We start from the raw sequence: 10,729 nt of genomic DNA on the forward strand, positions 1-10,729 counted from the left end.
GGTTGGGGCCGGATTGGGATGGGGACACTGCGATGCCGGCCGAGTTGGAGGCATTGGCCAGTTCCAAATCACATGTTCAGGCTTCCTCAACATGTTGTCTCTCTTTTGTAACAGGATGAAAAGACTTGGAGGTGTTCTAAGGCTCTTCGTTCCGTTGAAGTTTTCTCGCACAGATCCTTTCCTTGTCGACATCTCGATAGGGTCATCATTCTTGGGCGGCTACCTTCTCATCAGAAGTCCTCCAAGGATCCGAAGGAGCGTTGGAGTCAGGGGTCTCCGCAACGAATGGACGTCATCATCATCACTTTTGACATGGTGATAAGGTGACTGGAAGAGAATGTTCTAGTGTGAGAGCTTCTCGTCTGTACAAGCTGAAAGCATGGTACTAAATTCCTCATCTTCGCTGGTTCTTGTGCTCATTACTGAGGTTGAGTCATCGAGAGAGGCACCAGAAACGATTTCTGCTCCGCGGTGGTCTGCCGTAGCGAGGATCTAACCCACTGGACTCGGTACCGGGAGTTTTGACCTTCGCCCTGGTGCTTGATGATGTCAAATACATCCCCCTTCTGAAAGCTGGTTGCGGCAAATCGTCCGCCTTCATTGGCCCGGGTATTTCAGCGTCGGCGATCAAAGGAGGGGGTGATAACCAAGGCGACGAACGGGTCGCAAAGAGTACGAGAGCGCGATTGACATGCTCTTCAGCTTCGTCAGGGAGATGGGCCTGTAGGAATGCCTGTTGCACGCAACCTTGATGTTCTCATCCCGGTGTCTGGATCTAGCTGTTTGGTGCAAACCGCGAACTTGGTTGTTCAGGTCTTCCCAGGAAGCTGAACCTCAAAGGGAAGAAGATGACCCAGTCGCGTGATAGTGCAAGTGTCAGAGTAGTGCTTGACGAGCAATAGCTTCGTCAACCAACACCAGGTCTGGCTGGAAGTGAGACCGGAACAGGAAGTTCGAAGTGTAGTGGTAGTAGATAGCATAACAGGTAATCTTGCACATTGCCTTGATCCAGGATTTTATCACTGAGAAGTCGTTGGAACCAGGTTCGTCGCCATGTTAAAGGGGACTTCGTGGTGCCAGACGGCAACCGAACCAGAGTCAGGCAAGCCTTCGTGCAGGTTGATGTATGCACCGATGCTCATAGGGTCGACGTGCTATTCAGTGGAGCAGTCACCACAGCTCATGCCTCGAGTACTGAGCTAGAACGCCCATCCATAGTTGCTGCTTCATCGACGGTGATGAGAACTGGTTTGAATCCTTCACGAACAATTAGAGGGGAAGCGCAACAGTCGAAGTTACCACAGCGCCATTGTGGTTTCGATCATTTGCTCATCTTCGCAGGAATCTTCGTCTGAATCCAGGTGTTGGTGGTAGACAACATCTTCTTAAGACTCGGTAACCTACAACGGGACCGTTGGGTTATCTCCGACCTTCATGGAAGCTGCTGTTATCGTGTCGTTGATGGGCTGGTTGAGGGGACCACAGCTCTTCTCTGCTCTGTTTGAGGACATGAGAAAGATGTGGGGAGCCATATATATCGGTCTCAAACGAAGTACCATCAGTAGGTGGTACCGCCCAGTTCAGTCCCAGATACTTGTCTTGTAACTGGAAGTTCCTGAGTGAAGAATTCACGTTCTTGATTCCCATGGTATCAAGGGTCTGCACATCCGCTTGGAAAGATGCGTAATGCTCTGGACTAAAAGGCAACGTTTGTCCTTCTCCTCGTAAAGTATAGCCGCTCTGGTACAGACAACTCCAGTGTACCTTCGAATTGGTTTTGCCGGAGATGTGAGGCCTTATCCAAAGCTAGCCTGGGCCCCCTTGAAATAGCCTGTTCTCTGGCCTCGAGGTTGTCGTGTAGCGGCGGAGATTGCCTTGTCGGGCAATGCAAGAAGAACTGAGGCGATATGGCCTTGAGCTGAGTGACAAGAAACAAAACGGCTGTCCCGACGTCCGAAGAGACCAGACAGCCGCCCTGTAATACGAGTCGATACTCGTTCCATGGTGCTGGTGCGTTGGTCTTCGCCTACTCGCTCAATCGAGCCCGGACGATACATGTTATCAGAAAACGCTTTGTCGTCCCAGGCACAAATATTCGCTTCCACATGTTCGGGGGGATGAATGTCATGTTCGTGCTAAGAGTGAACAAGATGTCGTATGTCGGCCAGTGTCGAGCGTGGGTAGACACTCAGGCATGGCAGTGAGATGCTCCAACGAACAGTTTCGTCACCTGCAACAGTCACTCCCTCGCTTCACATTCATCCCTGAAGGATCTACCTGTAGTCCGCCCAGCAGGCATATGGACTAGAGCTCCATATTTAGCGGCCTTATGTTCAATGTATTTGATCATATCCCGGAAAGCAGCCAGGATGATTTTGCTGTATTTTCCACCCTGAGTGTCCTTGCTGCTGTAGTTTAGGTTACAGCTTGAGAGGAGTGGCCAGAAAAGGGCAAGTTGGCAGATACGAACAATACGTTGCTTGATGGTCAGCGGGTGCGTGGTTGCTGCTTTGCCGAGGTTCGGAACATGTTCCAAAGTGTCTCTCAGAGGGACGTTGTCGGCGTTTGAAATATTCTGGACACTGCGATTGTTGAGATGATCAGGGCGCAGATGTCAGACAAAGTTATTCCCAAGGATCCATGATATTGTCGACCCTAAGAGCAGAGATGTCACCGCCGCAATACCCTTCCAAGTGCAGGGGAGACACATGTTTGGCTCGTGTGTAAACAAATCTACCGCAGAGGTGAAGCCGACGAGGCTGATGTTTGAGTCAAGCGTCAGCGGAAACAATGCACTCAGTCTGTTGACCCGATTATTCAATGAGCTGGATATCTTCTTCCGCAAAGCTTTCCAGTGCTCTGTGATGATGACTCGAGAGCGGTACAGTTCTTTCTGCTCCGTAACCTCAGAAAAGGACATTCTGTTGATAGTCATACAGGGTGGCTGGGTTTGTGAAGCTTGTGCCGACCTTGACTTCGATGGCTTCGCGAATGCCGATAAAGATATTCGGGAAAAGGGACCCGGTCTGACCAGTGATATAAAACTTGTCCCGGTCGATAGAAGAGAGAAGATGATGTGTATTTTCCAAAGAGTTATTGGCCAAGGCTTCTTCTAGATTTCCGTACACCGTTTGCGCTGCTCCTGACAACTTGCCGGATCTGATGAAGTCCAGAACCCAGCCAAAGCGGTAGGAACAAGAGAACAGAGAGTATGATATAACGATAGTGAAGGGACACAATGAGCTGCAATAGATGTGGTCGCATGGTAGGATGTATGCATTCTTCGTGGGAGCAAGTTTCTGTAGTGCTATCGTTGCATGCCTTGCGATGGATCTGCAGTGTGCTCGCTGGTAGGAATCGTTTGCTGCAGTCTGGGCAGTTGTCATAATCTTCGTATACACAAAACACCGGTTGAGGCGTCTTCCCTGACCCGAGTTGACTGTAAAGTGCTGACGGGACATTGCAGGGGCCTTGCTCTTCAGACACCGATGATGAAACCAGAGATCCAATAATCAAGGGTTTGAAAAGACTAGAGCGCGAGGTATTAGTTGGGGGTCATCTTGATAAAGGCTAAACCGTCGGTACTTACAAAGTACATGTATAGCTCGTTGTTCTTGTTGAAAAGAGCATTGAGTTCCGCTTCAGTATCAAGTCTTGAGACATGACAAGGACAACGCGTAATAGTTCAGTTCTTAGAGTTGCGCTTAAGCCTTGTACTTCTGCCGGCGTTATCTGTCCAAGAGACGGATCCCGAGATTGGGGAATGTGGAAGATGAAGAGATCCTCAGAAGTAGAATCCGTCAGATGTTGTCGAGGGCCTTTGTGCGAGAAGTAGACTGAAGTACACTTCCTGGTAGAGAATTTACCTTTCTTCTTCTAGAATCAGATCGCAACCTCATAGGCAGCAGTCTTGTACTCATATGACGACACAGAATAACATCACTGCCTTCAGTACAGCGACATGGCCAGGGAATGGGATGAGAAGATTGATAGCGTCCAGTTGGGCCGGGCTGCCGGCAATGCCGTTAGTATACAGAATCTAGTTATAGAGGACAGAGTACATACCTGAGTTCGCTTACGACAGCCACAATGGCACAAGTAAAGCACTCCTTTTTGTTGCAGTCTTCGCAGTGTCCTGAATCCAGGCTCGTTCCCATCAACGGCATCTAAAGGATCAGACACCGAACAGGCCTCAGTGTCAGAGTCGCGGGCTCGTGCCTGACTATTTCTTGAAACACCAATTGTGGGCGATTAAACCATTTCCCCCTTTAGTATAAGCTGGTCCTGCCCATGAAGGGCCGTCTAGCTAAGGCCGACGGGTTTGCGAGTCAGGAGGTTATAGACATATGACCACTTGTCCTGTGGTACTGCTGAGTTGTGGTAGATGGTGCAGGTAGAGGGCATAGGTAGAGGGTAGAATTCACTGAAGACAGACGTAAGAGTGGAAGAGAAGTAGCCAATGCGTAGACAAGAGAAACCGTAATTTGATCCTAGCAACTCACTACTCGTCGATGTCTTGCTCGGTGTGCTGATGATCTTCATATCTACCTTCTTGTCTAGAATCATCTCCGTTGTGCTCATTATCAGATATCCTCAGCAAGAAGATTAATACTTCCACATCATTCGACTACAAACTCTCGATACTCCAGATATAGACAAAGACAAGTAGGCATCACCTTCCATAGGTGTGACAGTATGTGAATGTGTATTTCACGTGGACGTGTATGACGATTGACATCCTTTGGAGTAGAGTCACGGCGGTCTGGGTCCTTCTTCTCGTGTTCATCGCGGTGTGAATGTGTACAAGTGCAAGTACTTGAGTTTGTATGAGTGTGAGTTTGAGTGTGAGTTTGAGTGAGTCTCAGTGGCCGATGGTGCATCATTGCATCCCACATGTTGTTCAGCCTCAAGCCTGGTGATGTTGTGCCAAGAGCTTGGAAGGCCTGGTGATGTGCCGTATATATATAGAGGTGTTGGAGTCTTGGATCGGGGGCTTCTCTCGCTCAGTAGCCCCTTTGGCCAGTACGTGACCAAATGCAGGTGGTTATACATACGGAATTTCTTGAGGCGCGACCCGTTAAACCAGTTATAAAGATTTACGCTCACGGATATAAGCTGTGTGAGAGTCTTATTGTTGCAATCGTCCAAGATCTTATATATAAAGAGTGGGAGGGTTTCGATGCCGATGCTTGGCATTGTACTGACATCCAGCGCAGATCAGCTGTCGGAGTGCTCCTGGGGAAGGAGAAGCGGAGCAACGATGGTGGTGGCAGAAGGTGAACTCGAAAGAACGGGAAAGAAAGAAGAGAGCTGCTTGACAACGGCAACGTCTGAGGCCGCTTGGGCCTTCATCTTGCAGATGTATATAATATAAATGAGAATAAAGATGTGCGCCAAGGTAAAGAGAAGGAGGAATGTCGTATAGTATAAAGAAGATGGACAAGCTGTTTATCCGTTTTCCCTCGTCACTGACACAACTGAGGAAGGACAGCGTTCAAAGGTCAGTCTTCATCTGGATCAGGCGTATATAACCTCATGGTCTCCAAGAGCGCTCCGGGTAATTGCATTCGAAGTATTCCTCAACAACCTGAAAGGTTTGGAGAGTCATAACTCCGATGCGTGAACGGAAGCCCGCAAAGAGTGGGGGAGTAGAGAGGCAACGAAGAGAAGAAAGGGGGATATTAATGAAGATGGAAAGAGGAGGTCCGCAGCTGGGCGGCCCCCCTACTTATGAGATTTCATGGACAGTCTGCTTCTCAGGATCAGGTAAGCACAACTACACTCTCCAGTCTCCTCTGCTTGTCCGTAGAAAGCAATGACACATTCATATTGCAGACCACGCATGTATGTTTCTAATAGAAACGACGGTAAAGTAGAGGAAGTTTCCCGTGATTGTCACAAACATGGGTAACACCTCAGTCCTGCGGCGACATCGTATTGCATCCGGCCCTATCATTTGTCTTTGCTCCGGACCATATGCAGTAGCCCAAAGGCTGTGTTACTGCAGTTAGCCGCGTATTCACACCGCAACATCAATGCAAACAGATATTCCCCTTGACTTTGCCATGTCAAGCAGGCCTAGGCTATCTGACTGCTTGTTCCCTGTTTCGTCATAAGATCGCAATTGTTGAGGTGAGAGGAGTTGACGGAAGGGAGATTGCAGAGTTACGTATCAGATATCAGGAATCCCAAGGCAAAGAGGCATCAGAAACCAGTTTGTATCGGAGCATTCCCTCCTAGTTCCAGGTTTGTCGGTCATTATCGGTTACGGACTTGGTTCACTATGATGGGAAGAGGCAGTCGTCAGCTTGTAGTGACTTAGATGCTTGCCTGCCGAAATCACATTGCTTAACTCAAACAAACCACACGGATACTGAGTTTAAATTGCTTGGCTCAGAAACGTTCAAATTATTTGTGTTTCAACCCTGATGCAATTTGTAGTCAATGACCCTCAACGACGGGGAAGTGCGTAGGAAACATGAATCCATCCTACCCGGTGAACAAATGCCACAGGCGCAAGCTGCAAGACAAATGGGATTGATCATACCCAATTGTTTGCACCCTGTCAACAAAAATTACCAATCACCTTCCGGTATGGTGTAGTGGCTAACATTTCGCGCTCTCATAACCTGAGAGATCAGTACCGCGGAGCCCAGGGTTCGATTCCCTGTACCGGAGTTAGCAAGCATTATCTTTTGCCTGCATCGGCAATTACTTTTTGCTGTTTGTATGGTGGAAGATCTTGGTTGTTTGATGTACTGAAACAAGAGTAACATGGATGCTTGTCGTGATATCTGCACTGTGCATTGTTCTGGCAGCTACTGGAATCGTCGCAAGATGTTACAGTGCGTATAAGCGCAAACACTATACGCTGATATCATTTGTGGCTTCTGTGCCCCTCCATCATCATTGCCCCACGTTCAAGGTTTTTGCCCAACGGCAACTTCAAGCACAAGCTTCCGTTACACTAAACATCACCAAATTCCCTCGCAAAGAGCGCAGAGCAAATCATCATGGATCCCCTCGATAACATGGCCGGTGCCCCCGTGCCCAAGAACTTTGATGCCGAGAATGCCCAGAACAACGAAGATGTGCGTCACACCAAACCTCGATACCAAACAAGACAGTGACTGACAGTCCCCCCAGATCGAGAAGCAATTCGCTGTCAAGGTCGTCCAGCACATGCAGACCTACTGGTCCATCCTCGAGCGCGTAAAGGGCTCCTCCCTCCGCCTCACCAAGATCGACGACGAGATCATGGAGCACCTCAACGAGGCCTTCCCCGAGTTCGACCCCGCCGCCAAGGTCAATGAGGACGAGATGAAGAGCAAGGATGGCAAGAACAGATGGCGCGACTTCATGATGAAGTACGAGAAGAAGGTCGACGATTACAACTTTGGTACCATGGTTCGCGACAGCCCCAAGGTCGAGTACGAGGAGAACACCACTATTTTTGTTCCTCGCATGCAGTTCTACGCTTTCGAGATTGCCCGGTAAGTTGAATTCGTCGCTGGAAATAAGAGGGAGAAGCTGATTTTTGCTATAGTAACCGTGCTGGTCTTAACGACTGGATCTACGAGCAGGCTCAAGCTGAGAAGGCCAAGTCCAAGTAAACAGAAATTGCGATCAATACAAAAAAAGACATAAAAGCGAAGTGGCCAAGTCGAGCCATGCGTCCACAGCGCCGGGCCTTGAGCCCACACGAGTCCAGTTGAGGACACTGGATGCAGGACGTCAATGATGTTATGAGAACAAATATTTTCGGACAGGCGGGATTTAAAACTGGTTTTCGTAAGGGTTTTATATACTGGATTATTCCGTGATACCCTTAGAAATACATGGCATTGACATCTGGCTGCAATATAATGTTCCTCACTCGTTTCTGGGCTACCCTATAACTGAAGAATGATGGCCAAATTTCAACGTGGATGAACTAATGTCGGGGTGAACATTCGGAATTTCAAGGTTCGCAGCAAGGTTGAGTTGGATACGTTTTTCCATGTCGAGCAGACTTTTTCTGGGGGTTGATGATGTGTGCCAGTTGGAGCGCTCAATCAATCATATGCATGCTGATGTTCTACCCAGAATGATCACGATCCCTCGTGCTCATGATATGAATTCTGATCGAAACGAATGCTCTAAGTTTACATGCTACTGGTGAATCTATGTATACATCTTCTCTCTTACACCTTCAGGAACTGATCAATGTCAACCCTCTGGAAATAGCTAATATGCCCAAACTCAACCCAATGCTGCGCTATGCGATCATGACTAACGAGGATAAGCTGGCTTTCAACAAACCTGTCTGCGAGATTGTTAGCTTGGTTGTCTTCATACAATCCCGTTCGTACTCACCTGAGATAAATCCTGTATCTGCAATATGGCCTTGGCTGTGAACCGCCCTCGAACCTTGGAAGCGAGGGTCTGCGGGAGGCCCGTCAACAAGATTGCTCAAGTCTTTGGCTAAAAAGGTGATCTCTCCGCGCGGAACATTAGGATCTCCCGTTAGCTTAATAGCCTCGAGTCGTCCTTGATACGTGCGCTCTTCATCCCGTCTCGCAACCCAAGCTTCGTCGCTCTCCTTCTCTCCGCGAATAAGTCCTAGTTCTTCGTCGGTCGCTGGAGTTTCGTCGTCAGGTTGGTGAATAAGCAGGAACTCGCATCCATGGGTGCTGTAATCGCCAACCCAGATTCCTCTCCACGGCTTCAACGGTGTAGGCGTGTACAGTTTTGGATCGAGCGTTGAGTAAGTGATCAGCTCCTCGCCGACGTGGACACCTGGAAGACCTCCGGTCGCTGCGGGACGAGACAATCTTAGCATGTTAAATATCCCAGTCATACCGGCAGCCATACCAACGCGAGCTAATCCGCCCGCCATTTCCATCCATTGTCGGACTCGGAAGAATCGCTCGGAAACATCTCTGCGCCGTCGGGGTCGGGTCGCTGGTGTGTTGACAAAGATACCCTCCTCGGTGATTTGTGTGCTGCCGCCTGATACGTGGTGATCCGAAGGTACGGACGGTGGTGGCCAGATGTTGCCGTATGGGAATGTGCTCTTGAGGTTATCATTGGCTTCGTCTTGATCGAGCTCACATGTCAGCATGAAATTGCTGAATAGAGCGTCGATTCGGTCATCGAGTGTGACGGGCATTTCATCGGCGAAGCGATTAGCACCAGGTCGAGTTGTGAACTCAACTGGAGCTTCGTCTCCCACTCGGAACTGCAGAACAGGCTTGTCAAGATGAAGTTTGACTTTTGGGTCAAATTCTTGAATCAAGACATCGCCTTGACCAAGCCAGCTTTGGTGTAGCGGTCGACCTCTGCTTGCGAGAAGTTGGTAGCCCTCTATACAGCCTCGACGAGGGTCATAGCGAACAAGCATGAGTCTTCCTGTAAGATCACGGTCGCAAAACCAGATCTTTTGTCGAGGAAGGAACCAGAGGCGATCATGAGAGGCGTAGAGGTCATGATAATTCTTGCAGGGATGAGGACTTGTGATCGTCATACCAGGAACATTCTCTTGGACAAGAGGGTGCCAAAGAATGTCGGACAGAGCATGCTTGCGCAGATCACGACATGTAGCGGAAATAGCTGTGAGCTCATAAGGTGAAAGATGAGAAAGGATGTTATCAATAAGCTCAGGCGGAAGGTTGAGAAGTAATGAGTCCTCTGATGGTATCTTTAACTGAGGCTCCGATGACGACAATGGGTCCGATAGCGGTGACTCGGGATCTTGACTAGAGGTCGACATTGTTTCTGAGAAAGAGTGTCTGTATGATGAGCTTGATCAAGATAAAAGAGGTAGAAGTTGAAGCTCAGTTACCTTTACTTAACTTTATGTCGATTGCCTTCAGCTTTGGGCAGGGGTGGTGAGCTAGATGTTGATCTAGACGGTCTGGACTTGGGGAGCTTTGAAGGGAGCTTCAGTGATGACCCCCCAGTGATGGATGTAATGCAGCTAAGCGGAGTTCAGCCGTAGGAGAGGTCGACCTAGGAAAAGATGCAAAGACAGCAATGGCTAAACACCTTCAAGATAAGAGAATATCCAAGTAACTTATTTCTTATAGCAGTTCATTCTTATCTGTTAGGATATTAAATATAGATTTATGCCTCCTTGGTAATGATCCTATCCATCGCTCTTTAAAGTGGAGCGACGGATCGTCATCCATTAGCCGATCAATTAACATGCTATACTGTAGATGTTTAAAGATAGACTTGAAGCAAGAGAAATAAAGGTTATCGCAATAAAAAGGAGTACAAGCTGTTAGAATATTTCCAAGACATGCATGCAGTCGTACCTGTTTAACCCCAATCCTATAGACCCTGCATTATCAATCTAAACAAAGATACTTGGCTTCCATATCGAGAGCCACTACCCAGAACTAACGACGGTGGCCGGTACATAGCTGGGGTCCAGGTCCAGACCTTGGTCTTGGTCTAGGTTGCATTGGATCTTGAGGCCTGACACTCTCTGGTACTTGATCAGGGTTCATCTCAACACCAAATCCCAAGGTCACGCGGCTCTTTTCGTCACTCAAAACACACACCTTTGCCTTTGTACTACTGCACTCACTGCACTTCTGCTTTGCTGGCAGATTGTACACCACCCGTTCACTGAAGCGACGTCATCTCCTGCTCATAACCACTGGGAATACCTTCATCTTTTGCCTCTCACGTCACGTATTGATTCTTTATAACATACCAGCAGCCATCCTTTTTTTTTTTTTTT

The 10,729-nt window shown here is 48.5% G+C and overlaps 2 protein-coding genes across 2 annotated transcripts; one reads left to right on the top strand and one right to left on the bottom strand.

The window, feature by feature from the left end:
• Window positions 1–7,013: 7,013 nt before the first annotated feature.
• Window positions 7,014–7,613, top strand: FIESC28_09528 (uncharacterized protein; the record flags this gene model as incomplete). The annotated part of the gene is made up of 3 exons (XM_031163664.1): window positions 7,014–7,091; window positions 7,147–7,493; window positions 7,547–7,613. 3 exons carry the CDS (start codon window positions 7,014–7,016, stop codon window positions 7,611–7,613), a joined length of 492 nt encoding a protein of 163 aa, XP_031012290.1.
• Window positions 7,614–8,183: 570 nt separating this feature from the next.
• Window positions 8,184–9,751, bottom strand: FIESC28_09529 (uncharacterized protein; the record flags this gene model as incomplete). The annotated part of the gene is made up of 2 exons (XM_031163665.1): window positions 8,184–8,305; window positions 8,356–9,751. 2 exons carry the CDS (start codon window positions 9,749–9,751, stop codon window positions 8,184–8,186), a joined length of 1,518 nt encoding a protein of 505 aa, XP_031012291.1.
• Between the last annotated feature and the right edge of the window lie 978 nt (window positions 9,752–10,729).

This window comes from Fusarium coffeatum (genome assembly GCF_003316985.1).
Source record: "Fusarium coffeatum strain FIESC_28 chromosome Unknown BRIP53273_contig_248, whole genome shotgun sequence".
Classification (NCBI taxonomy): domain Eukaryota; kingdom Fungi; phylum Ascomycota; class Sordariomycetes; order Hypocreales; family Nectriaceae; genus Fusarium; species Fusarium coffeatum.